The following is a 27,946-nucleotide window of genomic DNA, read 5'->3' as shown; positions in this document are numbered from 1 at the left end:
CAGCTATTTCCTCATTTTTGTATGATTCATGTTTATTTCTTTCCCTTTCTATTTTTATCAACATTTCTGTGAATCAGTGAATAAACAGATAACTACAAGATAGTTGTGGAACCTGCTTTGTATGGATGTTAGAAAATCATAAGTTGATGGGAGTTAGAGCAGACCAGTAAAAAAATAGAAACTTTGTAGTTGCTTAAATTACAAATTATAAAAATATAATTTTATGTATTTACATATTTTATTGACAGTTTATTTTCCATTTTCACAAAAGAATCTTAAGGAATTGGTGACAGGGAGTAAACAAAATGTTTGTCTATTGCACTTTGTTTCTATAAATAAAATATGATGGGAGAATGTACATAATGCAGAAGATGAGGAATTACTTTGGAATGATGCACTGGTGAGACTATACACACAATGAAAAAAGCAAGCAACCTGTTGAGAGATAGCTTTAACCTGTGCTCTTCCTCCACATGCTTTTTTACACATACAGGTTCAAAGATAAGTTATCAGAAAGCTACTTATTCTAGAAACAAAATCAGTCTTTTTCACACATATTTAACATATAAAAGAACTAATTCTTAACTTCTGCTGTTCATCTAATAGGGCAAACACTTGTCACTATGTTTTGCTGTCCATCGAAACTTTACAAGATGTCTGCATGCTGCATTTATTCCTGCCAATGCTGAGTGCATTACAGCTATAAATATGAGGCCCAATAGACATGCCAGAAAGGCATACCCCGTCTTCTCCCAGTTTAGAATGTCATATATATAAGTGCGTCCAAATCTGTCTGTGCCACCAGCAAGGTAATAGATCCCACTGAATATCACATAAACCAATGCAAAGAACAGTGGTAAATACATGTGGCTAATTCTTAAAGGGTGTGCAATGATAAGCAGGTCAATGGTCATCATTATGCCATTCATGGCATGTGTGAGGATGTTCACTGCATCTAATGGATGCTGCTCTGTAACAGAACAAATTAAGGTACATATAAATGTAAGTATTCTAATTTCAGTGAGGTAAATTGAAAAAATAAAACAAGACTGTTATCTTAAATAACAGCTAGCAAAAATTTTCCTGAAGGTGGATACAAGATAGCTAATTTCTGAAACCACCACTTTATTATTATTACTATTTTTAAGTAGCAGTGCCTTTTACATGAAATCATAAATGATATTGAAAAAAAGAGACATCTAGTGGTACACTGAGGTACTTCTATGAGTATAGTGCATTGCAGCAGTCACTTACAACATTCAAAGCAACAGTTGTCACAGATGGTTCAAATGGCTCTGAGCACTATGGGACTTAACTTCTAAGGTCATCAGTCCCATAGAACTTAGAACTACTTAAACCTAACTAACCTAAGGACATCACACACATCCATGCCCGAGGCAGGATTCGAACCTGCGACTGTAGCGGCCGCGCGGTTCCAGACTGTAGCGCCTTTAACCACTTGGCCACCACGGCTGGCAGTTGTCACAGAGATTGCGCTATGTGACTGTAGGAGATTGTGATACATGCCTTTTTTTAAATAGTGCTCATATCAAGACAATCATTGTTAGTGAAAGTAAGTATAAATAATGTTGTAACATAAATTTGGCTGTCACATCTGCAGTGATGAGTAGTGCCTCTCAAAACATAGCAAGTGTCTCACTGATGCCTCCACAGACCATAATACCCTCCCAGCATTGTACAAAAACAGATCTCACATGCCTTACCTCTCCAGTCACCCACCATCCCTCAAAGTTCCACTGTCCAGCAGTAAAGAAGCCTTACCCTCATGACCCAGTACTACCCTGGATTGGAGGAACTGAATCACATTCTACACCAGGGTTTCTACTACCTCTCGTCATACCCTGAAATGAAGACTGTCCTATCCACTATCCTTCCCATCCCTTCCACAATGCTATTCCACCGCTCACTGAACCTACACAACACCCTTGTCCATCCGTATACAACCTCTGCTCCCAACCCGTTGTCTAAGGGCTCATATCCCTGTAATAGACCTAGATGTATGACCTATCCCCTACTTCCTCCCATCACCACCTACTCTAGTCCAGTCACAAACATCACCTATCACATCAATGGCAGGGCTATATGTGAAACCGGTCATATGATCTACAAGCTAAGCTGCAACCACTGTGCTGCATTCTACAAGCTGTCTGTCCGCATGAATGGCCACCAACAAACTGTGGCCAAGAAACAGCTAGACCATCTTGTTGTTGAGCATGCCACCCAACACAACATTCTTCATTTCAGTGACCACTTCACAGCCTGTGACATCTGACATTTGGATCCTTTCCACCAACACCAGCTTTTCTGAATTGCGCAGATGGGAACTCTCCCTCCAATATATCGTACGTTCCCATGACCCTCCTGGTCTCAATCTTTGCTAGTCATTGTCTTTTAACCACTGTCCCCTTCCCTGTTTCAATTCCAGCAGTACACAGCCCTCTGTTCCACCAACACACCCACAGTCTTTTTACTTCTCTCCTTTTCCACTGCCAGAGCCCCCACCACCCACCCTCTGTCTAACCTCCTGACTGTACCTAACTGCCCTACCCTTTACCCACCTCATCCCTGTATGCTCCCACAAGCAGCACTTTACCCTCCCCCCTCCTCCCCCATCCCTACCCTGCTATCCCTCGCCTTCCCCACTCCAGCCTCCTCCTTACCCCCACCACCCTGTATGCTTCTCCCATCATGTGCTGCTGCTCACAGTCTAGCCTTGCTAGACAGAGACTGTGGTTATGCGTGTGCGAGTTGTGTTTGCATGAGCGTCTGTGTGTGTATGTTGACTAATTCTGATGAAGATCTGATTGGACAATAGCTTTGTTTGATAGTCTTTTTGTTGTGCCTTGGCGTCTCCACTATATGGTGAGTGACAACTATCCTTTTCATAACACAGTGATTATTCCATCCTGGATTTTCCATTCTTTGAGTTACTACTACTGTTGTTATGAGTTGTTCTGAAATAAAACCACTGGAGTAGTATCTACTTTTGATACAGATTTAATAAAGTTTAGCCCCATTTTTTCTTGTTATGTAGGACTCTAGTCTGTTTTAGGCATTATGAGTTCATGTAAATCTTGAGATGTGGGAATGTGTCTATAAAAAATGTGAAATTGTTTCTAAATATACTGCTGGAAAGAAAAAAATTGTACACCTGTAAGGATAACATCAATTTTGATCTGATGACGGCATATGCCACCTGTGAGATATTAGATGAGCTGGTAATGGTTTCAATGTGTTTGCAAACACAGCATAACAGAATAGCTACCAGAGCACCATCTTTGTCTACCCTTTAACAGGGAATTCTCACAGCCAGAAGACTCAGTGTGGTGCAAATATGTTAAGCAAGCAGATAACCATGCCATGGAGACGCACTAGTGCTTCCTACAGCCAACTGAGTGAGTCTGAAAAGGGTCAAACTGACCTTCCAAGTAGTGGGACAATCCTTGTGTGATTGTCACATAAGTTAGATGTGCTGCATCAGTTGTGCAATAATGCTAACATCAGTGGTGACATGACCATTCTCACACCTGTGGACAATGTCCTGGACATCCACACAGCACAGATGCTTGCCAGGATTGTCGTATCTATGTGTTGTGAACTGGTAATTAGCAGTGGGACTATGGGCACGCACACATCTAGGCCAACTTCCACTCACACGACAGCACCAACTTGCCATCAGAGGACCACTTGGAAGATGGAATGGCATGCTGTGACCTTCAGCAGTGAAAGATTCTGGCTGCACACAAATGTTGGTCATTTGCGTGTATACCATAGACACGATGAGTGGTGTCTCACAGAGAGCATTTGTCCATGACATCCTGGCACCACCCCAGGTCTTATGATCTGGGATGCAATAAGCTACAACTATTTTTCGCCTTTGGTGTTTCTGGGGGGAGGGAACTAACCAGCACTCGGTACATACAGAATGTTGTTAGACCCGTTCTTTTGTCATTCTTGCAACAGGCAGGTGATGTGTTGTTCCAATGGGATAATGCTGACCCATACACTACCCATGAAAGTCAATACACTCTCCATAATGTGCAGCAATTTCCTTGGCCAGCATGATCTCCAAACTTTTCTCCAATTGAGCATGTGTGGGATATGATGGCGTGTGGGTAAGCCACTACAAACAGCGTAGGAAATGCATATTGTGGCCAAGATAGACACAAAGCGCATGCTTACCACAGTAGTACAAGTTTATATGCCAACTAGCTCTGCAGATGACGAAGAGATTGATGAAATCTATAATGAGATAAAAGAAATTATTAAGATACTGAAGGGAGACGAAAATTTAATAGTCATGGGTGACTGTAATTCATTAGTAGGAAAAGGAAGAGAAGGAAACATAGTAGGTGAATATGGAATGGGGGTAAGGAATGAAAGAGGAAGCTGCCTGGTAGAATTTTGCACAGAGCGTAACTTAATCATAGCTAACACTTGGTTCAAGACTCATGAAAGAAGGCTGTATACATGGAAGAGGCCTGGAGGTACTGGAAGGTTTCAGATAGATTACATAATGGTAAAGCAGAGATTTAGGAACCAGGTTTTAAACTGCAAGACATTTTCAGGGCAGAAATGGACTCTGACCACAATGTACTGGTTATGAACTGTAGATTAAAACTGAAGAAACTGCAAAAAGGTGGAAATTTAAGGAGATGGAACCTGGATAAACTAACTAAACCAGAAGTTGTAGAGAGTTTCGGTAAGAGCATTAGGTAACAATTGACAAGAATGGGGGAAAGAAATACAGTAGAAGAACAATGGGTAGCTTTGAGAGATGAAATAGTGAGGGCAGCAGAGGATCAAGTAGGTAAAAAGATGAGGACTAGAAGAAATCCTTGGGTGACAGAATACATATTGAATTTAACTGATGATAGGAGAAAATATAAAAATGCAGTAAGTGAAGCAGGCTAAAAGGAATACAAATGTCTCAAAAATGAGATTGACAGGAAGTGCAAAATGGCTAAGCAGGGATGGCTAGAGGACAAATGTAAGGATGTAGAGGCTTGTCTCACTAGGGGTAAGATAGATACTGGCTACAGGAAAATTAAAGAGACCTTTGGAGAGAAGAGAACCACTTGTATGAATATCAAGAGCTCAGATGGCAACCCAGTTCTAAGCAAAGAAGGGAAGGCAGAAAGGTGGAAGGAGTATATAGAGGGTTTATACAAGGGCGATGTACTTGAGGACAATATTATGGAAATGGAAGAGGATGTAGATGAAGATGAAATGGGAGATAAGATACTGCGTGAAGAGTTTGACAGAGCACTGAAAGACCTGAGCCGAAACAAGGCCCCGGGAGTAGACAACATTCCATTAGAACTACTGATGGCCTTGGGAGAGTCAGTCATGACAAAACTATACTATCTGGTGAGCAAGATGTATGAGACAGGCGAAATACCCACAGACTTCAAGAAGAATATAATAATTCCAATCCCAAAGAAAGCAGGTGTTGACAGATGTGAAAATTACCGAACTATCAGTTTAATAAGTCACAGCTGCAAAATACTAACGCGAATTCTTTACAGACAAATGGAAAAACTGGTAGAAGCGGACCTCGGGGAAGATCAGTTTGGATTCCGTAGAAATGTTGGACTTAACATCTATGGTCATCAGTCCCCTAGAACTTAGAACTACTTAAACCTAACTAACCTAAGGACATCACACAACACCCAGTCATCACGGATCAGTAGGGCAAGCAGTTCTGAAGTATCAGGTATTGACCAATGCTGGAACACCCTTATTAGGCTACACCGCTGTAGCCTCCATGGGTGACAATGCAGCCCATGATTCTGTCATCCACTCAGTCATGCGGATGGCAAATACTACCCTGGTTTACATGCTATACCACACTTGCTCAACCTGTTCACATAGTTCTGTAGGAGATGTTGCTTGATGAAGCTCAAGAGTCACTTCTTTTCGTCATATCCCTTGTTGTGGTCATCTGTCCAGAGACAAATTTGATGCAGCTCTCCATGTTACTCTATCCTATGCAAGCTCCTTCATCTCCCAGTACCTACTGCAATCTACATCCTTCTGAATCTGCTTAGTGTATTCATCTCTTGGCCTCCTTCTACGACTTTTACCCTCCATACTGCCCTCCAATACTTAATTGGTGATCCCTTGATGCCTCAGAACATGTCCTACCAACCGATCCCTTCTTCTAGTCAACTTGTGCCACAAACTCCTATTCTCCCCAATCCTATTCAGTACCTCCTCATTAGTTATGTGATCTATCCATCTAATCTTCAACATTCTTCTGTAGTACCACATTTTGAAAGCTTCTATTCTCTTCTTGTCCAAACTATTTATCGTCCGTGTTTCACTTCCAAACATGGCTACACTCCATACAAATACTGTTAGAAACGACTTCCTTACACTTAAATCTATACTCGATGTTAACAATTTTCTCTTCTCCAGAAACGATTTCCTTGCCATTGCCAGTCTACATTTAATATCTTCTCTACTTCGACCATCATCAGTTATTTTGCCCCCCCCCCCCCCCCAAAAAAAATAGCAAAACTCCTTTACTACTTTAAGTGTCTCATTTCCTAATCTAATTCCCTCAGCATCACCCGACTTAATTCGACTACATGCCATTATCCTCATTTTGCTTTTGTTGATGTTCATCTTATATCCTCCTTTCAAGACACTGTCCATTCTGTTCAACTGCTCTACCAAGTCCTTTGCTGTCTCTGACAGAATTACAATGTCGTCGGCTTATCTTAGAAGAAAGAAAATAAAATTTTTTTAAAGGTGTGGTTTCACTTTGGAACACTGGGACACACAGTTTTCAACAACACATGATTGCATGAGGTATACACTGCAAAAAAAAAAAAAAAAAAAAAAAAAAAAAAAAAAAAAAAAAAAAAAAAAAAAAAAAAAAAAAAAAAACCCTTTTAGAGGTTTCCAATTCACTCAGCATTTATTATTGCAACAGCGCTCATGGAGTACATGAAATGAATACATTTACCGATCAGTAGGGCTCTGAGCACTATGGGACTTCTTAGAAGAAAGCAATGAATACAAGACAACATTGGCAAAAATTAAACAATCAATTGTTTTAAAGGTGACTCGCCAATCATTCAAAGTGTCGCCGCACAATTACGCGCGTCCTCTACATGTGGCGCTGTCTGCCAGCCATGCAGCAGCCGCGCCACCTAAGCGGCCGGCCAGCCAGCGGCCGCTAGACTTGGACTCAGTGCTCATTCGAATGTTACCTTGTTCACATGTCTCGCTTTGTCAACTTGCTCAGTGACTTATATGTGTTGTGTCGCTCTGAAATATATGTGTTAAACTTGACGTTATAACAATTGGCAACGGGGTAGTGGATTTTTCCTTTTCATCATTGACCCACAGGTTTCCATGGCGACTGTCGAGCAACTATTGCAAGGTCTCATTGAACAGCAAATGCTTCTAACATCGGCCATTCGCGATTTCGTCGCAGCATCAAATGCGGGCGTTTCTCGTCGTTGTCTATACCTCCTTTTCCTCCTTACGACGAGATGGCAGAAGACTGGTCTGATTACGAAAAACGTCTTCGACAGCACTTCTTGGCATTTCATGTCGCGGATGAACAAACATGTAAGTCTCTGTTCCTTTAATGGATTTCCCCTCAAATGTATCGGCTGGTGTCGCAATTGGCTCCTTTGAAAGATCCTGTGTATTTGTCCTTTGCTGAAATGTGCTCACTTCTGTCCGTATATTTTCAAAAGCAAAGGCATGTGGTAGCCTCTCGTGTTGCCTTTTATCGTTGTCAAAAACAACCGCATCAATCCTATCGCACTTGGGCTGCTGAACTTCACGGCCTCAGTCGAAAGTGTCAATTTGTTACTGATGTTCACAAAGAATCCTATGCCGATTCCATGGTACGGGATGCTATTATCCGGTCGGCGCCCAACAAAGAAGTTCGGCAACGTGCCCTTCAGTTGGCAAATCCTATCCATCGCGCAGTCTTTTGAAATTTCTCGCGCTGCTGGGGCGCAAATAGAGGCATGGGGTGACGTCGGGGAAATACAACCACTGTGCGCTGTTGACGACATGTGCGATGCATCCCTCCCGGCCGACGTGGCTGCAGTACGCTCCCATGCGCAGCCTCGGCCTACCCGTAAACAACCCTCTAAGAAACTGCAGCAAAACCCACGGCAACTTCCTTCATGTCCGCGGTGTTTTACGAAACATTCACGGGAGGACTGTCCCCAATGTTGGGCCGTGTGTCACAATTGCAAAAAGAAGGGTCATGTGTCTGCCGTTTGCAAATCCGACTGCATACATGATGTTCATGACCATGACGCTGATTCTGCTTCTGTGTTGTCTGTCAATTGCACTTCTTCCCTTTCAGGGAAGTTATTCCTCACTGTCCAAATCCTTGGTCGGGATGTTCACATGCAGGTGGATGCCGGTTCTGCTGCCACTATAATTAATTCTCAGACGTATCTTCTGTTGGGTTCTCCACTCCTATCACCTGTCACTCAGCAATTACGGACATACAATAAACAGAAGATTTCTCTCTTGGGACAATTTAATGCTGAGGTATCTTACAAATCCGTCATTCGCACTGTTACCATATTTGTGGTCGACCAGAGCAATGCAGGAAATCTTTTTGGTTTCGATGCCTTTCACGTTTTTGGGTTCTCCATAGATGACTGTCAATATCATCTCTGATGCTATTCCTTATGCTCAATTGGATTCCTTGTCGACGACCTTTTTGTCCCTTTTTTCTCATGGGTTAGGCTGTGCACTCGACTTTGAAGCTCATATCACGCTCAAACCCACTTCTTGGCCAAAGTTTTTTCGGGCTCGGTCCATTCCTGTGGCCCTTTGTGATCGGGTAAAACAGGAGGTGGATTGTCTCTCTACTTCAGGAGTCTTGCTTCCTGTCACTTCCAGTGAGTGGTCCTCTCCTGTCGTTGTCGTTGCTAAGCCCAATGGTGATATTCATCTCTGTAGCGATTTTAAAGCCACTGTAAATACGCAATGCCTCATCGGCACTTACCGTATGCCCCGACCTGAAGAATTGTTCACTAAACTTGCTGGAGGCCAGTATTTTTCTAAAATTGACCTGTCTGAAGCTTATCAACTTCATCTCGACGCTGCTTCCCAGCAGTTTCTGGTCCTTAACACGCCTTTCAGCCTCTATCAATACCATCGATTGCCATTTGGGGTTGCCAGCGCCCCTGCTCTCTTTCAGCGATTTTTGGAACAGTTATTGCTCCCTGTTCCTGGGTGTATAAATTACATGGAAGACATTGTTGTCACTGGCTCCACCACTGAAGAACATCTCCAGAACCTCTGCACCCTTTTTCATATCTTACAGACTGCCGGTCTTAAGTGTACTCTTCAGAACTCACAATTTTTTTCAGGCATCTAGCATGTACTTGGGGTTTCAACTCTCTCGGAATGGTATTCGTCCGCTTCAGCAAACTGTCACTGCGATCAATGCCCTTCCTCGCCCTACATCTGTTAAGGAACTGCAGGCCTTCTTGGGGAAAATAGTATGCTGTCACAAGTTTTTACCGTCTGCTGGGTCGGTGGCTCAGCCATTGCATCGCCTGTTGCACAAAAATGTGCCTTTTCACTGGTCCGCGTCATGCGATGCGGCTTTCCAGAAATTGAAGACTATGCTGAAACAGGCCCCGTGCCTGGCTACTTATCACTCTGGCCAACACCTCGTTCTTGCCATGGACGCCTCTCAATATGGGGTCGGTGCAGTCCTTGCGCACAGTTTTTCTGACGGCTCAGAACAACCCATTGCTTATGCCTCCAAAACACTCACGGATGCCCAACAAAAGTATTCTCAAATTGAAAAAGAAGCTTAGGCCATTATTTATGCTCTTCAAAAGTTTGGTGTTTTTCTCTATGGATCCAAATTTCATCTTGTTACGGATCACAAACCACTTGTTTCCTTGTTTCATCCATCATTGACACTTCCCGACAAGGCTGCACACCGCCTCCAGCGTTGGGCTCTTTACTTGTCTCATTTCAATTACGAGATTCATTTCTGGCCGATGGCTCAACATTCAAATGCTGATGCACTGTCTCGCCTTCCCATGGGTCCTGATCTGGCATTCGATAAGGACGAACTTTTATGTTTCCATCTGGGTGTTGCCGAGCAGTGGGTTGTGGACGGGTTCCCCATCACCGGGGACCGGCTGGCGGCTGCTACGGGTTCTGACCCTACCCTCTCCCAGGTTTTATGCTGTTATTCACAAGAGTTGGCCAGATCATCCGTCCACTAAGACTTCTGACCCACTGCGGAACAACTACGCTTTGCGCTACTGCCTCACTGCCTCACAGCTAGGGATGGTGTTATCCTCCTTTCCACCGACAATGCTTCACCGAGTGATGTGGTACCTGCGTTTTTGCATGCTTCGGTCTTCCGCCTCCTTCACCAAGGGCACTGGGGTGCGTCTCGCACAAAATATCTGGCGCGCCGTCATGTGTACTGGCCTGGCATCAACTCTGAAATAGCACACATGATCACTGCCTGGGGCACTTGTGTGTCACAGGCCCCCTCCCTGAAGTCATCTTTGTCACCGTGGCCTCTGCCTGAGACGCCCTGGGAGCGCATTCATGCTGACTTCGCAGGACCTTTTTTAGGTACGTATTGGCTCCTCGTAATTGACGCCTACTCTAACTTTCCTTTCATTGTCCGTTGCACGTCACCTACCACCGCGGCAACCACAAGTGCTGTCGCGCTGCATTTTTTCTTTGGAAGGCATTCCCTCTACTCTTGTTACTGATAATGGCCCACAATTTGCCTCTCCAGAATTTGTGGATTTTTGTGCTCATCACAGCGTTATGCATGTCACGGCCCCTCCATTCCATCCACAATCAAACGGTGAGCTGAACGACTGGTCCGTACATTTAAGGCTCAGATGGGGAAACTCCTGACTTCTGCTACTGATGATGCGCTTCTCCCGTTTCTGGCTTCTTACCGTTTCATCCCCATGGGCGACCACAGCCCGGCTGAACTCTTACATGGCCAACAGCCACACACGCTACTTCATCTTCTGCGGCCTTCCACCTCACAGCCGCGGGTGCCTTCGCTTGGCCAGTTCACTGCCAACGACCTTGTCTAGGTATGGGGATATGGCAGGCGGCCAAAATGGAGTCCAGGCCACATCTTAAGACACCGTGGCCAATACCTGTATGAAATCCAGACGGACACAGGTGTTGCAGTGTGTCATTCAGACCAGCTTCAGCCTCGTGTGCCAGCAACGCCTGTTCCGAATGCCGCTACACCACCTTCAGCTCTACCTGACGCTCGGGATCTTGGCACCTCTCATTACTCACAACGCAGCCCTCTCACTGTTATCCCAGTGCCAGTACAAGAACGGATGCCACCAGGAGACGTGCCCATGCAGGAACTGGATGACCATCATCTGTTGGAGACAATCTACTTGCCTCCTCCTCCTACGGACGCCGACACATCGCATCGCCTGTGTCTCCTGTTATATCAACTGGACTTGCCACAATGGGCAGATTGGTGCATGGGGCCCTATCAGATTCGACCCCTACGTCTCCTGTTATCTCGACCCATTATCATCGGGGACACTTCCGTCCATACGGGAAGCCTCCTCCTCAAGACTTTACGGCCAGTGAAACAACACCTATGGACGTTAGCAATCTACAGGCCACCTCCATCAAGACCAGTGAAAAAATTTCAAAGGGGGGAAAAGTGTTGCGACTCGCCGATCATTCAAAGTGCCACTGCGCAATTATGTGCGTCCTCTACATGTGGCGCTGTCTGCCAGCCATGCAGCAGCCACGCCACCTAAGCGGCCAGCCAGCCAGTGGCCGCTAGACTTGGACTCAGTGTTCATTCGAATGTTACCTTGTTCACATGTCTTGCTTTGTCAACTTGCTCAGTGACTTATATGTGTTGTGTCATTCTGAAATATATGTGTTCAACTTGACGTTATAACAGAAATATTAATCACTCAAAAGATTATATGCAAAATTTAAATAAAAAAATCCAAAGTGATGTGCTCATAATATGTCATAAAAAACATAAAAAGCCAGTTCCAGAGACATCTTAGTGTCTTTTGGAGCACAAGCAATGTTGGCATAAAGTGTGACTAAGCCAAACAGTAGTGCACCACAAACTGCACTGACTAGTGCATTTAATTTTGGTGTCTATATGATCTATAGGAAGTGACTATCACTTTTCCTGCAAAGATGCCATGTTTGGCAAGGTATCCAAAGCAAAGACTGTGAAAAGAAATATATCTCACAAAACTATCCGTAATTGGATCTATGCGACACATGGACTGTTTGCACAAAGCAAGTTGACACTCAGTGTGCTGGCTCATTGATGTGACCATCAACCATCAACAGTTTTTCACATCAGCCTTCATGCTGAGTATCAGCTTGGGTTGCATGAAAAGTACGGAGACTTGAGTTCACTATTCCAAGTGCTGAACTGCTCGCTGTTGAAGATATTTCTGTGCTTGATGGATACTCTATGGTAGTGTGTTTATTTATTTTTGCAGCCCATTGATGGCTGTAGTACAATGTACAAGATATCAATGGATTTGTCTTAAATCTAGTGTTTCAAAGAAAATTAATCAAATACTCAAGATCAGGTGTGGCTCACAGTTAAAAGCTCTGAGACATAGCCGCCTCTAAAGATATATTAAAATATGTCATAATAATGGATTACAGAATTTAAATTATCAGCAGACATTTCAAATGTTTCCTTCACAGGTTTAAATACTGACAGTCAAATCTTTGGATCTGTTGATGTCAAGTTATTGTTTTCAAACCGGTAGTAGTTTGTCTTAAGGCTGCATCGTGACATGCTGCTTAGCTCCATGCAGCAGAGGTTTGGAGGTGTGGTTTCTGTGGATAACAACTCTCATACAACACCCAATGGCTCTGTTCCTTCAGCTGAAGGGTGTCCTACCAAATTCCATGTGATTTTCACATTCTGCCACTTTAGGAAATGGGAATCAACAGTGCCTGAACCTCAGTTATTGAATCGCTGTTTCTGTGTATCTGTATTATGCTTTGATGCACTGTTAATCAATAATTCCGTCCATTGCATGAGAGGTATAACAAAATTGTAAATGTCTTGCTAGAATGCATGGGAATATGATAACATAACTGGCACCATGTACTGAGAGTTTCAAGAATGATTAGACGAAACAAGCATGCAAAGCATGCTCCTTGCTTGCTGACAAATTCTGCAGGATAAACTAGCAAATTGTTTTCGTGGGTTTTGTGCCTGAGTTCTTGCAAACAGTTGTAGTATACTGTGAATACTGAATAGTATAATTGCATTTTATTAGGCAGAAATTGAGAACATAAGCTTAGGCTGTAAGTGGCGTGCTCAGACATGATCAAATCAAACAAAAACAAAAACAATGCAGATCCAGAAAAGAGTATACACATAAATTCAACAGAGTAATGTATGGTAGCATGTTTAGCCACCAATGATACTTTAGCACAATGAAGAAAACTGAAAAGGATGCATTTTGAGTGCTCTTTAATATGGTGTACAACTTAAACTACATATTTTCATACTACTCAAGTATAAATATGAAAACCAACAAGTAAGGTGTGTTGGCTAATCAGATATGTAAATCAGCATCATTAGCTTCTGTCAACTAATCACAGCACAGGAACTGTGATGTTGTGGAATATTACTGTTTCATAGTATGAATACATAAATGCCATCGACTGAACATACATGAAAAACATTAATCATCTCAAGTTCAGAACTGAAAACACAAAAAACATTAAGCATTCAGTTCTTAACATAAATTGCATTAAAGATCTCTCAAAAACATGTCATTTTTAGTACCTTTTACTGTCATAAAGTGTCAATAAATGTGAAATTGGTGGCTAATAATGGTTTCTATAGATCTTATCTTGGAGGTAGATTTTGGTATTATTTAGCAGGCAATGGTGTTACTTCATCTATTATATTATTCCAAATATTTTGTTGTTTCATCTGTTTCATATAAAGCATTTTCTTGGATATTTTTCGAAAACAGCAGGACCAAGTAAAAATGTTTCCCAGTACAAAAATATACTACATTAAATGTCCTACAAAAACGCCTACTTCATTTTCTTCTAGGACTAACAGTTTGCAGATTTTAAAAAATTGTGTTTTAATGGTACAAAGTTGATGTTTATTGTTAAAAGAAGTAGGTTAAGAACAAATACTACTTGTAAGCATCACATCTAAGTGTAGTAGAGCCATATTAAGGGATAAAGTGTTTTCTGGGGATGTAAGAGGCTGGATAGGTAGGGGTGGAGGCTAGAAGCAAGAGGAAAGGTAGGTCGCTGGATTCTGGTCATACACTTCTTTCTTTAATAGATCTTCAAAATAATTCCTCACTATGTTACAAAAACCAACTTACGGTATTTCACAAAGTTATACTTACACTTCTGCAGTTCACCTTATGAATCACTAGTGATGCAGCACGAAGACAATCACACGGGGGGGAGGGGTGTTTACTTTCCACAAAGTGTGTTAACACTGCACTGAATTCAGATACTAATTACTGATAACATTAACACAAGAAAAGCATATCAGCAGATACTATGTAAATCTCTGCACATTATTCTACAATGATACAGGGGAAATTGTCCACCCCCAATAGTTGAATGGTCACTGTGACAGGTTGTCAGTCCTCTGGGCCCAGGTTCGATTCCCGACTGGGTTGGGTAATTTTCTCCACCCAGGGACTGGGTGTTGTGCTATCATTGTCATTATCATCCTATCATCCTCACTGACTGCAGGTCGCCAAAGTGGCACCAAATTGAAAGACTGGCACCCGGTGAATGGTCTGCCCAACGGTGGGGGCCCTAGCCATATGATTAAATAAATAAAACAGGGGAAATTGATTCTTAGTCATGCTGTAAGGAAGTTCTACATCTATGAGTGTTTCCCAGATAGTGATGCACCACTCTTTTTTCTCAGCCTAAAACAATGCTATGAATGCAAAACGTTTCATATGTATTATTTGAAGTCTCCTGAGTGAGCGTGCCAAGTTTCCATCACTTCCGACAGATAGCATAGCAACAGGTCAGTTTCAGAATGGTGTCTTTAGGTGATGTATGTTACAGGCAACATGCCGTCATTGAATTTCTCACTGCAGAGAAAGAAACTGTGGGGAATGTTTACAAACACTTGTGCAAAGTCTATGGAGCATCTGCTGTCAAGAGAAGTACAGTCAGTCACTGGGCACACAGGGTGAGGTCATCAGAAGGCAGTCAGAGGAGCTCTACAATTTGTAGCGATCAGGAAGACCATCCATGGCAGCAGTTGATGTTCTAATTTATGAGGACAGATGTATAATGACTCGGTGTTGGCGCTGCATCTGTCAATCAGCAAACAAAGTGTGGAAGCAATTATCTGCACCCTTGAATATTCAAAAGGGTGTGCAAGATGGGTCCAATGGTATATAATAGTGGATCACAAATTGCACAGAAAAAACATTTGTATTGATTCGCTGCAACATTTTGAAGCAGAGAGCAAGGCCTTCTTGTCTCAGACTGTGACAGGTGATGAAACCTGGGTTCATCATTTTGAGCCCAAAACAAAATGAAAGTCTATGGAATGGTGCCACTCCCACACCTCACAGAAGAAAAAATTCAAAGCAACTGCTTCAACTGGTAAGGTCAAGATCACCATGTTCAGGGACCGTGAAGGTTTGATTCTTATTGATGTGATGCCATGAGGCAGTAACATAAATGTGCTGCCAGTGCCTTCGGTGCCACAGCAACCCAGGAGATGTTTTGCTGCAACACGATAATGTTCAGCCCCACACAAGTCTGAGGACTACTGAATACAACAAAAAACAGGGTTGGACAGGGTTATCCCATCCACCCTACAGCCCTGACTTAGCCCCCTTGGATTACCACTTTTTGGGCTGTTAAAGGCTGCCATTCATGGAAGACATTTTGTCGGTGATGGGGAGGTGATTCACACAGTGAAGCACTGACTCTGCCACCAGGACAAGGATTGGTACTGACAGGGCATACATGCTCTTGTTTTGAACTGGAGGAAGGCCATAGAATGGAATGGAGATTACGTGGAAAAATAGGGTGAGTAGATAAAACACCATTCTTTCGTGTGTGTAATTCCCATTATGTTCAATAAAGAATGGTTGAAGAAACAAAATGTGGTGCATTACTTTCTGGGCAACCCATGTACTTCTAGATCTACATCTATACTCTGCAACCCACTGTGAGGTGTATGGCAGACAGTATGTCCCACTGTACCATTTATTAGGATGTCTTCCCATTCCATTCACACATGATGTGCAGGAAGAATTATTGTTTGAATGCCTCTGTGCATGTTGTAATTATTCTAATCTTGTCCTCACAGTCCCTAAGTGAGCAACACATAGGAGGTTGTAGTTTATTTCTAGAGTCGCAATTTGAAGTCAGTTCTTTAAACTTTTTTGATAGACTTTCTCATGATAGTTTGTCTATTTGCAAGAGTCTTCCAGTTTAATTTCTTCAGTATTTCAGAAGCACTCTGCCATGGATCAAACAAACCTGTTCAATGCCCCCTGTCAGTTCTATTTGGTACAGGTCCCACACTTGAGCAATATTCTAGAACCAGTTATATGAGTGATTTGTAAGTAATTCCCTGACTGCACTCTCCCAGTATTCTACCAATAACTGAGGTCTACTGCATGCTTTATGCACAACTGGGCATATGGGATCATTCCCTTTCATATCCCTATTGAATGTTACACCCAGGTATTTGTATGATATTTGCAGCAAGTCGCCAGTCTTTGTACCACTTTGAAATCTTGTCAATATCTGACTGTGTATTTATGCAGCTTCTTTCAGACAGTACTTCATCGTAGATAACTGTGTCATCTGCAAAAAGTATGAGGTTACTATTAATATTATCTGTAAGGTCACTGATATACAACATGAACAGCAAGGGTCCAAACACACTTCCCTGGGGCACACCTGAAATTACTTCTACATCTGATGATGACTCTCCATCGAAGATAGCATGCTGCATCCTCTCTACTAAAAAGTCCTTGACCTAGTCACAAATTTCATTCAATTGTACTTTTGATGTGAGCCAAATGTTTTTCAGAAATCAAGAAATACCGCATCCCCCTGACCGCCTTGATCTAAAGCCTCCAGTACATCACAAAAAAAAGAATGAGTTGGGTTTCACATGATCAATGTTTTCGGAATCCATGCTGGTTGGCATTGAGGAGGTCACTTTGTTCAAGATACCTCATTATGTTTGAGCTCAGAATATATTTTAAGATTCTACAACAAACTGAGACATTTCCTTATACTAGCTACAAATTTTTATATATTATTCACAATATAAATTGTTGATAGAAAAAGTCTTCAAGCACCTAACTGGGACTGAAACCATCATCAACATTCCAAAGGTGCCAAAAATGTATATGGTGCACCATTTGATACTCTTTAAAACCTTTGTCTTGCTTCATTTCTCATCAACTACAGACCAGTTTCACTGATATCAGATTTCTCAAAAATCCTAGAAATGCTTATGTATACCAGATTAGTTAACTATTTGGACAAACATAACATTCTCATACCCTCACAACATGGTTTCAGAAAGGATAAATCTACAGAATCAGCAATTGCCAGTCTAACAGAACACATTTTACAGTCCTTAGATGAGAAAAAGGTTGTCTCTGCAATGTTTCTGGATCTTTCAAAGGTATTTGACACCATTGACCATGAAACGCTGATACAAAAATTAAGCAACTGTGTGTGTGTGTGTGTGTGTGTGTGTGTGTGTGTGTGTGTGTGTGTGTGAGAGAGAGAGAGAGAGAGAGAGAGGTGGGCTTGTCACACAGTGAGCAAATTAAAATCCTCTCTCTAAAATCTTTGTAAAAACATTTGACATGGCACAGAACTTTAAAACTTTAACCACATTCGTCAGAGTGTTGCCTAAAAGAGATGGCAGGTCCACTGGTCAGAAAATAAAACACAATCCAATAAAATGTGGCACACAGTGACCTGGACACCGCAAGCACCACACATTCGAGGGTCCTCTCGCCGGAGCAGGAAGCCATGCGTCATAGAGCTGTGGCCTATTCGAAGCCAAGTGAGGAGAACCTCATCCCATCGATGGGGCTGAAAGGAAGTACACCACACACGCGTTGTGGGCTTGACTTTACAGAGCTTATTGTCAGTCACTTCCAGCCACTCGTCCTCCCACCGATGCATCACTCATGAGCTCAACAGCGAGGTGAGTGCGTGCAGGGGGATAGCACACTGAGATACTTGTGTATCGAGACATGCCTCCTTGGCTGCGAGATCTGCCCTTTCATTCCCAGCAATGCCGACATGCCCCGGAACCCAGCAGAAAGCTACAACCTTCCCCAATCGCTGTAGTCGGAGAAGGGCATCCTGGATGGTCTGGACTATTTTGTCTACCGGATACAAACGTTGCAATGAGTGAAGGGCACTGAGTGAATCGGAACAGACAAGAAATTTAGGAGAGGAAGAATGTCTCATCTGCTCCAGTGCCCGCAAGATCGCAGACAATGCTGCATCAAAGACAGTAAAAGTCTGAGGCAGTTGGACCTTGAGGACACGATCTGGAAAAACAACTGAGCAACCAACGGAATCCCCTTGTTTCAACCCATCTGTAAAAACAGCTACATAGTCGTGGTGCTCAGATAAAATGGCAGAAAATGCTGCATTAAAAATGGTGGCAGGAGTGCAATCTCTCTTGTACTGCAATAAATCTAAAATCCCTCCAGGCCTCTTCAGTAACCAGGGTGGCAGGCGGTTAAAACCCTAGATTTGGGGTTGTGCAGACTCCACACCGAGGGACTCTAGCACACGTTGCACACGGATCCCAAAAGGCAACGTAGCCTGGGAACGGCGGGAAAAAAGGCGGTCCAGAGGTGGATGGGCAACAAGATGGTGAGCAGGAGAGCTGGGAGCTGCAAGAAACTTACAAGCCTGGCGCACCAGCAGGAGCTGCCGCCGGATGGTAAGTGGCGGTTCCCCAGCCTCAACACAGAGGCTGGGTACGGGACTGGTCCGATAAGCACCCGTGGCCAGTCGAATCCCAGCATGGTGAACAGTGTCAAGGATCTGCAAATAAGACGGCCTTGCTGACCCATATACTGTGCACCCATAGTCCAGCCGTGAATGCACAAAAGCTCGATAAAACTGAAGGAGAGGTGCCCTGTCCGCTCCCCAAGACCTGTGGCTGAGGCACTTGAGGATGTTCAGCGCCTTCAGGGTTCTGGCTTTCAAGTCACGTAGGTGTGGCAGCCATGACAACCTGGAGTCAAAAATTAGGCCCAGAAACCACACTGTGTCTCTAATATGTAGGACAGTATCCCCCATATGCAAGGCAGGCAAAGTAAAAAGACGACAAGAACGATTAAAATGAACACAAACACACTTATCGGCAGAAAACCTAAAACCGTCTTTGGAGCCCACTCCTCTATCTGCCACACTGTTAGCTGCAACTGATGGCTCATGGTTGCAACACTGGAGGAGGAATAGAAAACAGCAAAGTCGTTGACAAATAAGGAGCACTGTATTGGACTCCTCACTATAGACGTTATACTGTTGATGGCTATGGCAAAGAGGGTAACACTGAAAACACTGCCCTGGGGGACACCATTCTCCTGCTCAAAGCGATCAGACAGTGTGTTACCAACGCGGGTCTGAAAAAACCGCTGAGACAGGAAAGAAGGAATGAAAATGGGGAGGCGGCCACGAAAGCCCCACTGATGCAGTTGTGCAAGAATACAGTGTCTCCAAGTAGTATCATATGCCTTACTGATATGAAAGAAGATACCGATACAGTGATGCTGACAGAGGAAAGCCTGCTGAATAGCCGCCTCTAGGAGGGTCAGGTTGTCGACCGTGGACCAAAATTTTTGGAATCCACACTGAAAGTGGCTAAGGAGCCAGACCAGACGACAGTTAACCATCCGTTCCAGGGTCTTTCCGACACAGCTTGTCAAGGCGATACTACGATAACTACTGGGACATGTGCAGTCCTTTCCTGGTTTGAGGAGAGGGATGAGGATTGCCTCCCTCCACGAGGTGGGGAACACTCCTCTGCCATATGAGATTAAAATATTCGAGGAGGATTTCCTTTGACGCCGCTGGAAGATGTCTCAGCATGGAGTACCGGATGCGGTCATAACCTGGTGCAGTGTCAGAAGTCTCAGTAAGTGCCAATTCAAGTTCCCACATGGAGAAAGTGGAGTTGTAGGCCTCAGAACTGTTAGACCGAAAGTCCAAGTTCGTTCTTTCGACAGTCGCACGGTAGTGACGAAACACTCAATCCTGGGTTGCAGTGGCAGTACTTTGTGCAAAATGCTCTTCCAGCATCTGAGCAATGGCTCTGGGTGTTGTTTGGAAGCATCCCTGGTTCAGGACTGCAGCTATTGGTAAATGGCTGCGTTTACCGGAAATCCTCTGAATGGCTTCCCATACTTTTGTGGAACAAATGGAACAGTTGATGGAGTCCAGGAACTCCTGCCATGACCTTTTCTTGCTCTCTTTAATGACACAGCATGCCCTGGATCTCGCGATTCGAAAGGCGGTAAGATTGACCGCTGTTGGGCGGCATTTAAATCGTCAAAGAGCCGCACGCCTGTCCCGGATGGCTGAACGGCACTCTTCTGTCCACCAAGGCACGAGGCACTGCTTAAGAGGACTGTGGTATGGACAGGTCAGCAGCATGATGGATCACAAGTGTGATGTGATCCACCCATTCCTGTACGCTGTTGTGGCATTCAAAGACAGCCAACCGAGTGAACAGTGGCCAGTTAGCTCTGCCAATCATCCACGATGGCGGCCTCTGCTCCAGCAATACACCATGCAGGAGATGAATGTGGATGGGGAAGTGATCGCTGGAATGAAGGTCGTCAATGACCTCCCAGTGAACAGAGTCGGTGAGGGTTGGAGAGCAGAAAGATAGGTCAATAGGTGAGAATGACCCAGTAGCAGTAGAGAAATGAGTCGGAGTACCTGTGTTTAGGATGCACAACACTTGAGATGTTAGGAGGCTCTCCAAAACTCGACCTTGAGCGCAAAGAGAAGTGGAGCCCCACAGGACATGATGGGCATTGAAGTCTCCCAGGAGGAGAAATGGGCAGGGGAGTTGTTCAATAAGATCTGTGAGAGCCTCTAAGTTCACTGCATCCAGAGGGGGTAAATAAAGGGAGCAAACGGTAAGCCTCCGACGTGAATGAATTTCAACTGCAACTGCTTGCAGGTCAGTATTCAGGGGGAGAGCAGAGGAGTGGTGGTCATTATTGACAAACACGGTGACTCCGCCTTTGGCCCATAGTACAGGAGCATCAGATGGTTTGAAATGCATTTCCTGTAAACACAAGCACAGGGGACGTTGCCGTGCTAGGAGTTTCACTTCCTCCACATGTGCTCAGAATCCATTCATGTTCCACTGTATAATGGGAGCCATCTATCAGGGTGGGAGTACCTTCATTTGCACTTTCTGTTGGGGAGGAGAGCCCTCAACAGGTGAAGGCTCAGTTTTGGGGCGAGATGATTGTCCCAGTCTGACATCATCCTCCATCACCTCGGAAGAGGAGTCGAGAGAGACGTCAGAGAGAATGACATCAACATCAGCACCTTCACCTTTGTATCCTGTTACACCTGCAGAGTACAATTTATCCCTTAATACTGTTCTATGGCACGTAGATGTGATACAAAAACATAATATTTGTTCTTAACCCATTTCATTTAACAATAAACATCAATTTTATACCATTAAAACACTATTTTTAAAAACTTGCAATTTTTCCATCCCTATTAGTCCTGAAAAAAATTAACAAGGCCTTTTTTGTACGAAATTTAGTGTAGTTCAATTTTGTAATGAGAAGCATTTTACACTAAATTCACACACCACTGGTCAGGATTTTTATTACGTTGAAATGATAATTAAATCAAGACTCTAAGCTGCCGACAGGCACTGATATACATCAATGGGGACATTTGATAATGTGTGCCCTGACCGGGACTCGAACCCGGGATCTCCTGCTTACATGGCAGACACACTATCCATCTGAGCCACCGAGGGCATAGAGGATAGTGCAACTGCAGGGATTTATTCTTTGCACACTCCCCGTGAGACCCACATTCCCAACTTAATGTCCACACACTACATTCATAGTGCCCCTGCCCATTACACCCATTACACGTGGCAGACAATCTTAACGAGTCCCGTAAGAGTTCGGTCAATGCATGTGCATCTGAACAGAAGCAGGTAAATGGTTGATTAGCCTTAACTATATGAAGATGGTGTCTGTCCGAAAGAACAGATACCACCGGTGACTGTGCAACTCTCTAGAATGAAATGATAATTAAATCAAGGGACCCTAAGCTGCTGACAGGTATTGATACACATCACAGGGACAGTTGAAAATGTGTGCCCTGATTCGGACTCGAACCTGGGACCTCCTGCTTACATGGCAGATGCTCTGTCCATCTGAGCCACCAAAGGCACAAGGATAGTGCGACTGCAGGGATTTATCCCTTGCTCGCTCTCCGTGAGATTCTTTTGGACATGTCCAAAAGAACAGATACCATCTTCATATAGTTAAGGCTAACTGGCCATTGACCTTCTTCTGTTCGGATGTGCACTTATGGGCCTCAGTAAGATTGTCTGCCGGGTGTAATGAGTGTAATGGGCAGGGGCACTACAAATGTAGTGTGTGGACATTAAGTTGGGACTGTAGGTCTCACGGGGAGCATGCAAGGAATAAATCCCTGTAGTTGCACTATCCTCTGTGCCCTCGGTGGCTCAGAGGGATAGAGCATCTGCCATGTAAGCAGGAGATGCCGGGTTCGAGTCCCGGTCGGGGCACACATTTTCAACTGTCCCCGTTGATGTATATCAACGCCTGTTGGCAGCTTAGGGACTTGATTTAATTATCATTTCATTCTTGAGAGCTGCACGGTCACCAACAGTATCTGTTCTTTCATACGTGTCCGAAAGAACAGATACCATCTTTGCTTTTAGTATGTTGTCCACTGTACAAAAGTTTGTGACTACACAAATTTTTCCCTTACTTTCCTTTGTTGATTGAACTATAATTACTGATGAAGTCTTTAATGTATTGACTCTTGGGTTCAATGCAAGCAGGTTGACATGAAATGTAAATAAAGAAACCACCTGCTGTTTGGGAAAATAAGTCAAAGTGTAAATGTATATCTGGTACTGGGTGACAAAGCCTTAGACAGAGTAAATTCTACAATATTTTTGGGGATTCATGTAGATGAAAAATTAATTTCAATGCCCATGTAATAAAACTTGAACAAAAACTCTATTCAGCATCTATGCAAACGCAAGCTTTGTTGCTAAATCTCATTGATGAAATATTGGGTTATCAGCTGTATCCCTTGTGTCTTCTTGTTACCGCAATTCAGCTGACAAATCATGAAGATTTCATCAGTTCCATTTGCTTTGGTCTAAGAATTATCTTAAACATCTCTACCTTGTACCCTCACTACATATATATCACGTATTATGACCAGTGCTGAAGATTTTCAGACAACTTTTATAGCTGCAGTACCTGAAGTAGCACAGCATTCCATTCTCAGTAAGCAAAAAGAAGTACTACACAAGGGCACCAATAAAACATTTTTTTAAAAAAATCTACAATTTTTCCATCCCCTGAAACATGAAATCATAGCCAGAGACAGTTTTTTTTGTTATTTGTGTGTGTGTGTGTGTGTGTGTGTGTGTGTGTGTGTGTGTGTGTGTGTCTGTGTGTCTGTGTGTGTGTGTGTGACGTGACTTAACATCTTCACTATATTGTGAAATTTGTATTACTGTGTATAGATCCCTTTGAATTACCTGGTGTGTAGTATTTTCCTCATAATGAATTCACATAAAATTTACATGTACATAAGGCAACATCATACAGTATTTATTGTCTATGGATGGATAAACATAATTAAAAAACATGTAGGTGGTGTACGCTGATGTACCAAGTGAGAGGTGTAAATAGTAATAAATGGGAGTTAAATGAATGCAGATTGCAGACTGTCTGGGAATCTGTTAGGTTATTTAATACATGAATGATGCTCTTGGACAGTAGGCAACTAATATTGATTAAAAAATCAGAGAAGTATTCAGTGAATGCCTCAAAAGTGGCTCCACGGTTTGTGTATTTGTCAGAAAATGTAGAAAGTGTGAGTACATAGCTGATTTGGAATAAGCAGACCTATGATTCTTGTTTTGTTTTTAAGCAGTGTTTTTCTCAGGTTCTATGTTCTTTATTAGCCAAAGTTCATTTGACATGCAATGAATCATTGCATTATTCGCAAAAGACTGGTAAAGAAATTTTAAAAATCTGAAAATAAGATATTTATGACAGTAAATAAAATTGCTGTACATATCAAATACTCACCAGGTTTGTACACTACAGACCAATAAGAAATAGTGATACATACAGCAGCTGTTGTAGCTATTGTGTGAATAGCCCAGTAAATTTTGTAGTGCAGTGGCATGGTGTCAGTGCCTGCCTCTGCTGAGGATGAAAATAGAAGTAAGTCTTTTATAATTCTTTTTGTCAAATGATTTACTGTTATCATTAGTAATAACTATCACTTATATTGATTTACCTGATATCTGATGCTTCTCCTTCAACTTTGCAATGTATACAATAACCAGACCAAAGATGGCTTGAATAGTGCACATTGTAATTCCCCAGTTTGTGAGGTATATTAACCATTTCCAGCCAAGTACTGATTTTTTCTGCATCATGCTAGTTCCCAGCAGTGAGACAATAAACACAGCCAGAAAGAATATGGCAACCACTGCTCGATATAATAAATATGGAACTGAAATGCCATCTCGCAGTTGCCACTGTAAAATTAGAGTGTACTCATTTATACAAATATGGATAGGTGATTTACTTAACGTAGTAGGTAAAGAGGATATAATTTGCAGTGGAACTCTTATTCTGTGGTGCTGATAACAACATAAATATGTGGATGCTAAATTCATTCTTTTTAACCGAGGGAATATTCAGCATAAGCATGGCACATTCATCAAGGAAGAAGAAATGTTGATGGACTCTGTTGAATTTGGATGAACATTTCTTGCCCATTCACATTCCGAGCTTATAAAAAACAGCAGTGAGATAAAACCTATTTCCTACCTGCTAAAGGGCCTACATTTTTCCCTGAACACACAGAAGATAACAAATTGCACCTTTACGAAATTAAGTTTTCTTATGCAATAAATTCCCAAATATTTTCTGAAGAAAGGCACTTGGTATGAACACCTTTGTTTGTAACAGTATTATGCTTCTTAATAAACATCAATGCAGATCTTTTCTTCTGCTGTGACTGGTTATGGTATCCATAGGGTTGTAATTTCTTTCTTATACGTTCTGGTAGGTCCTTGATCATGTATACCTTCACTTCTCGTTGGCTTGAAATAAGTTATTCCGCAGAACTGCTGTTTTCTTCAGTACAACTTAATCTCACATATTATTCCTAAATAACGAATGCAGCAATCGCACAAGAATTTCATCAACATTCTGACACTTTTAATGATTTAAAAAATTTCTTCGTTGTCAACTTCACAACAAGAAGTTATGTCATTTGTCGTAAATTATAGTAGACTGAATCATATAAGTGGTTAACCAGTGTTGTATATTTACCTGAGATTTTACAAATATGTTGGCTGTCTGATGATCTATTTTGAAATGTTCAGCTGAAAACGCCTTCTTCCAGAATCCTTTCATCATTCCTCAGTTATTTGGATATAGTATGTGTGAAATAGCTAGTACCTGCTGTGAAAATAAATTTGATAGTTTAGAGGAAAATACTGGCAAACAATTAATAATAAGATATTGACAAATTATCCAAGATAGGAAAGTGATAATCAGCAAGAGAAAGGATCAGTAATTACCTCATTATGTGTTTGGCTATCTCAAGAGGTAGTGTTGACCCACAGGAAATTTGGATTTGGGCACTGGTAGGATTTTATGAGTCCTCATGATAAAGACATTATGGTGAAATTCTTGGAGATGACAGAAACTATTGTGAAATATATGATTATTAATTATTTGCTTACATAAATATAAGTTTTATTTCATATCTGGTAATAAATGGTCAGAACATAAAGAAGCACAACAAAAGTTCTTCCTGGAGAATTATACAAGAATATGCAACAATTATTTCCCTTATTACTAATAAAGTCTTTCAGTATTATAAGATAAAATGGATACACTGGAAATATATACTCAAAAAAAATTTCAGTCTTACTTGGAAAACAGACAGCAGATCACTCAGTCACTCATTGTGTACCATGAATACCACCATGAACAAGAACCTCCAAGGATCTGGAAGCAGATAAGATTTACACTAATAAATTGAACTAACTATTAGAAATCACATTAATAATTAATTAATGTTAAACTACTACAAAATATATATGCTTATTCAAACTAAAGTTAATGTGATAAAATTGACAGAATGAAGCTACTTTGAAAAATTCAGATACATTAATTAGCTGCTGTATATCTCCTACTGATAACTTAACTAAATAAACATTATGCAACAGAGTACCAAAGGTCTAATGCTGACTTTTAAAATAAAACTCGTGTATAGTTCATGAATTGCAAATTATTCATCTAGAATATAAGAACAGAAATCATTTGTCTCAGTGAACACTGTCATTCAGAGGATAATATTATAATATTAATTAAACAAAAATTTTTGAACTAACAAACAGCTTTTGGAGATGAGGTAAATCAATTAGAGGGCCATGCAACCTATTCACTCTGATATAAATTAAGAATTGAGAAACTATTTTAATTGCTGGAATGAAAGGAGAATATTCAAGAGCTGCTGATCTGCAACAATTGAACCTTTCCTGTTCAAATTTTAGTGTCTAATTGAAAGTCACAAAAACAAAAAAGAAAAAACAACCTATGGTGGCTCCACCATCAATAACTGCAGCAAGGGAAAAGAAGCCTCTTTTGCCAGCATGGAGAATGCCAGCAATGAGGCTATCTCTGGTTGAGCCAGTTCACTCTCAACAGTTGTGTGTGCACAAGCTTTCCTCTGTATCATAATGCTGGTGTTAAAGTGCATTTTATATGCACTAGCTGCCTTAGTCATTCTGCTACAAGTATTCCTACCCAGATCCACCACATCAGTGACACTATGGCAAATGTCAGCAGCTACTATTGTTACCCAGTGTACTACACCTCATCACTCACACTCTAACAGTGGAGCTAATATACATTTAAAGTTCTAGTGAACTATAGGTACAAGACAGTGACATCCACAATGCATAATTTAATGTTTCAGACTAGCAGGAATAGTCACCATTAAGTGTGTAATACGAAAGTGATGTTTCTATGCGCCAAGCTGTGGGTAACAACAATGACATTTATGTACATGAACAATGTGTGATGATTTTTGACTTACTAGACGATTTCAGTAACAAGAACAACCTGTTTTTATACCACCAAGATGCTGTTGGTTGGTTGGTTTGGGGAAGGAGACCAGACAGCGTGGTCATCGGTCTTATCGGATTAGGGAAGGATGGGGAAGGAAGTCGGCCGTGCCCTTTCAGAGGAACCATCCCAGCATTTGCCTGGAGTGATTTAGGGAAATCACGGAAAACCTAAATCAGGATGGCCGGACCCGGGATTGAACCGTCGTCCTTCCGAATGCGAGTCCAGTGTCTAACCACTGCGCCACCTCGCTCGGTCAAGATGCTGTTCCATAGACTGTTATGGACAGGCACATGGCATGGAATTTAATTTTCTCAGCTCAGTCATGGTGGGAACATTCTAGCAGCACCCACACATAAAGTCATGCAAGGTACTTTTCTTCTCCGACTTTCTTCCATGCTGCATTTGGACCTGGGGAGCTCGTCTGCCATTGCTCTCCAACTTCACGTGCCAACACATCTGTGACATAATTTCAGTGG

The 27,946-nt window shown here is 42.3% G+C and overlaps 1 protein-coding gene and 1 non-coding gene across 7 annotated transcripts in view; one reads left to right on the top strand and one right to left on the bottom strand.

Annotated features, from left to right (window-relative positions):
- Positions 1-233: 233 nt before the first annotated feature.
- The window catches only part of LOC124615781 (protein rolling stone-like), a 168,441-nt gene continuing 140,728 nt past the window's right edge, over positions 234-27,946 (bottom strand). For 2 of the 6 annotated variants that reach the window (XM_047143892.1, XM_047143893.1), the window contains exons 2-7: positions 26,269-26,345; positions 25,913-26,040; positions 25,662-25,793; positions 24,616-24,859; positions 24,402-24,521; positions 234-970 (exon numbers count right to left, since the gene is read on the bottom strand). In XM_047143892.1, coding sequence (XP_046999848.1) covers positions 600-970; positions 24,402-24,521; positions 24,616-24,859; positions 25,662-25,748 — 822 coding nt within the window. In that variant the 5' untranslated portion in view covers positions 25,749-25,793; positions 25,913-26,040; positions 26,269-26,345 and the 3' untranslated portion in view covers positions 234-599. The remainder of the gene's footprint in view (positions 971-24,401; positions 24,522-24,615; positions 24,860-25,661; positions 25,794-25,912; positions 26,041-26,268; positions 26,346-27,946) is intronic. The other 4 variants (XM_047143896.1, XM_047143894.1, XM_047143897.1 and 1 more) reach the window with 4 other exon arrangements.
- Positions 22,778-22,852, top strand: Trnat-ugu. The gene has a single exon. It is a non-coding gene; the product is annotated as a tRNA-Thr (tRNA).

The sequence above is a fragment of the Schistocerca americana genome, chromosome 5 (assembly GCF_021461395.2).
Source record: "Schistocerca americana isolate TAMUIC-IGC-003095 chromosome 5, iqSchAmer2.1, whole genome shotgun sequence".
Taxonomy (NCBI): Eukaryota; Metazoa; Arthropoda; class Insecta; order Orthoptera; family Acrididae; genus Schistocerca; species Schistocerca americana.
This window is presented reverse-complemented; position numbering and strand designations above follow the sequence as displayed.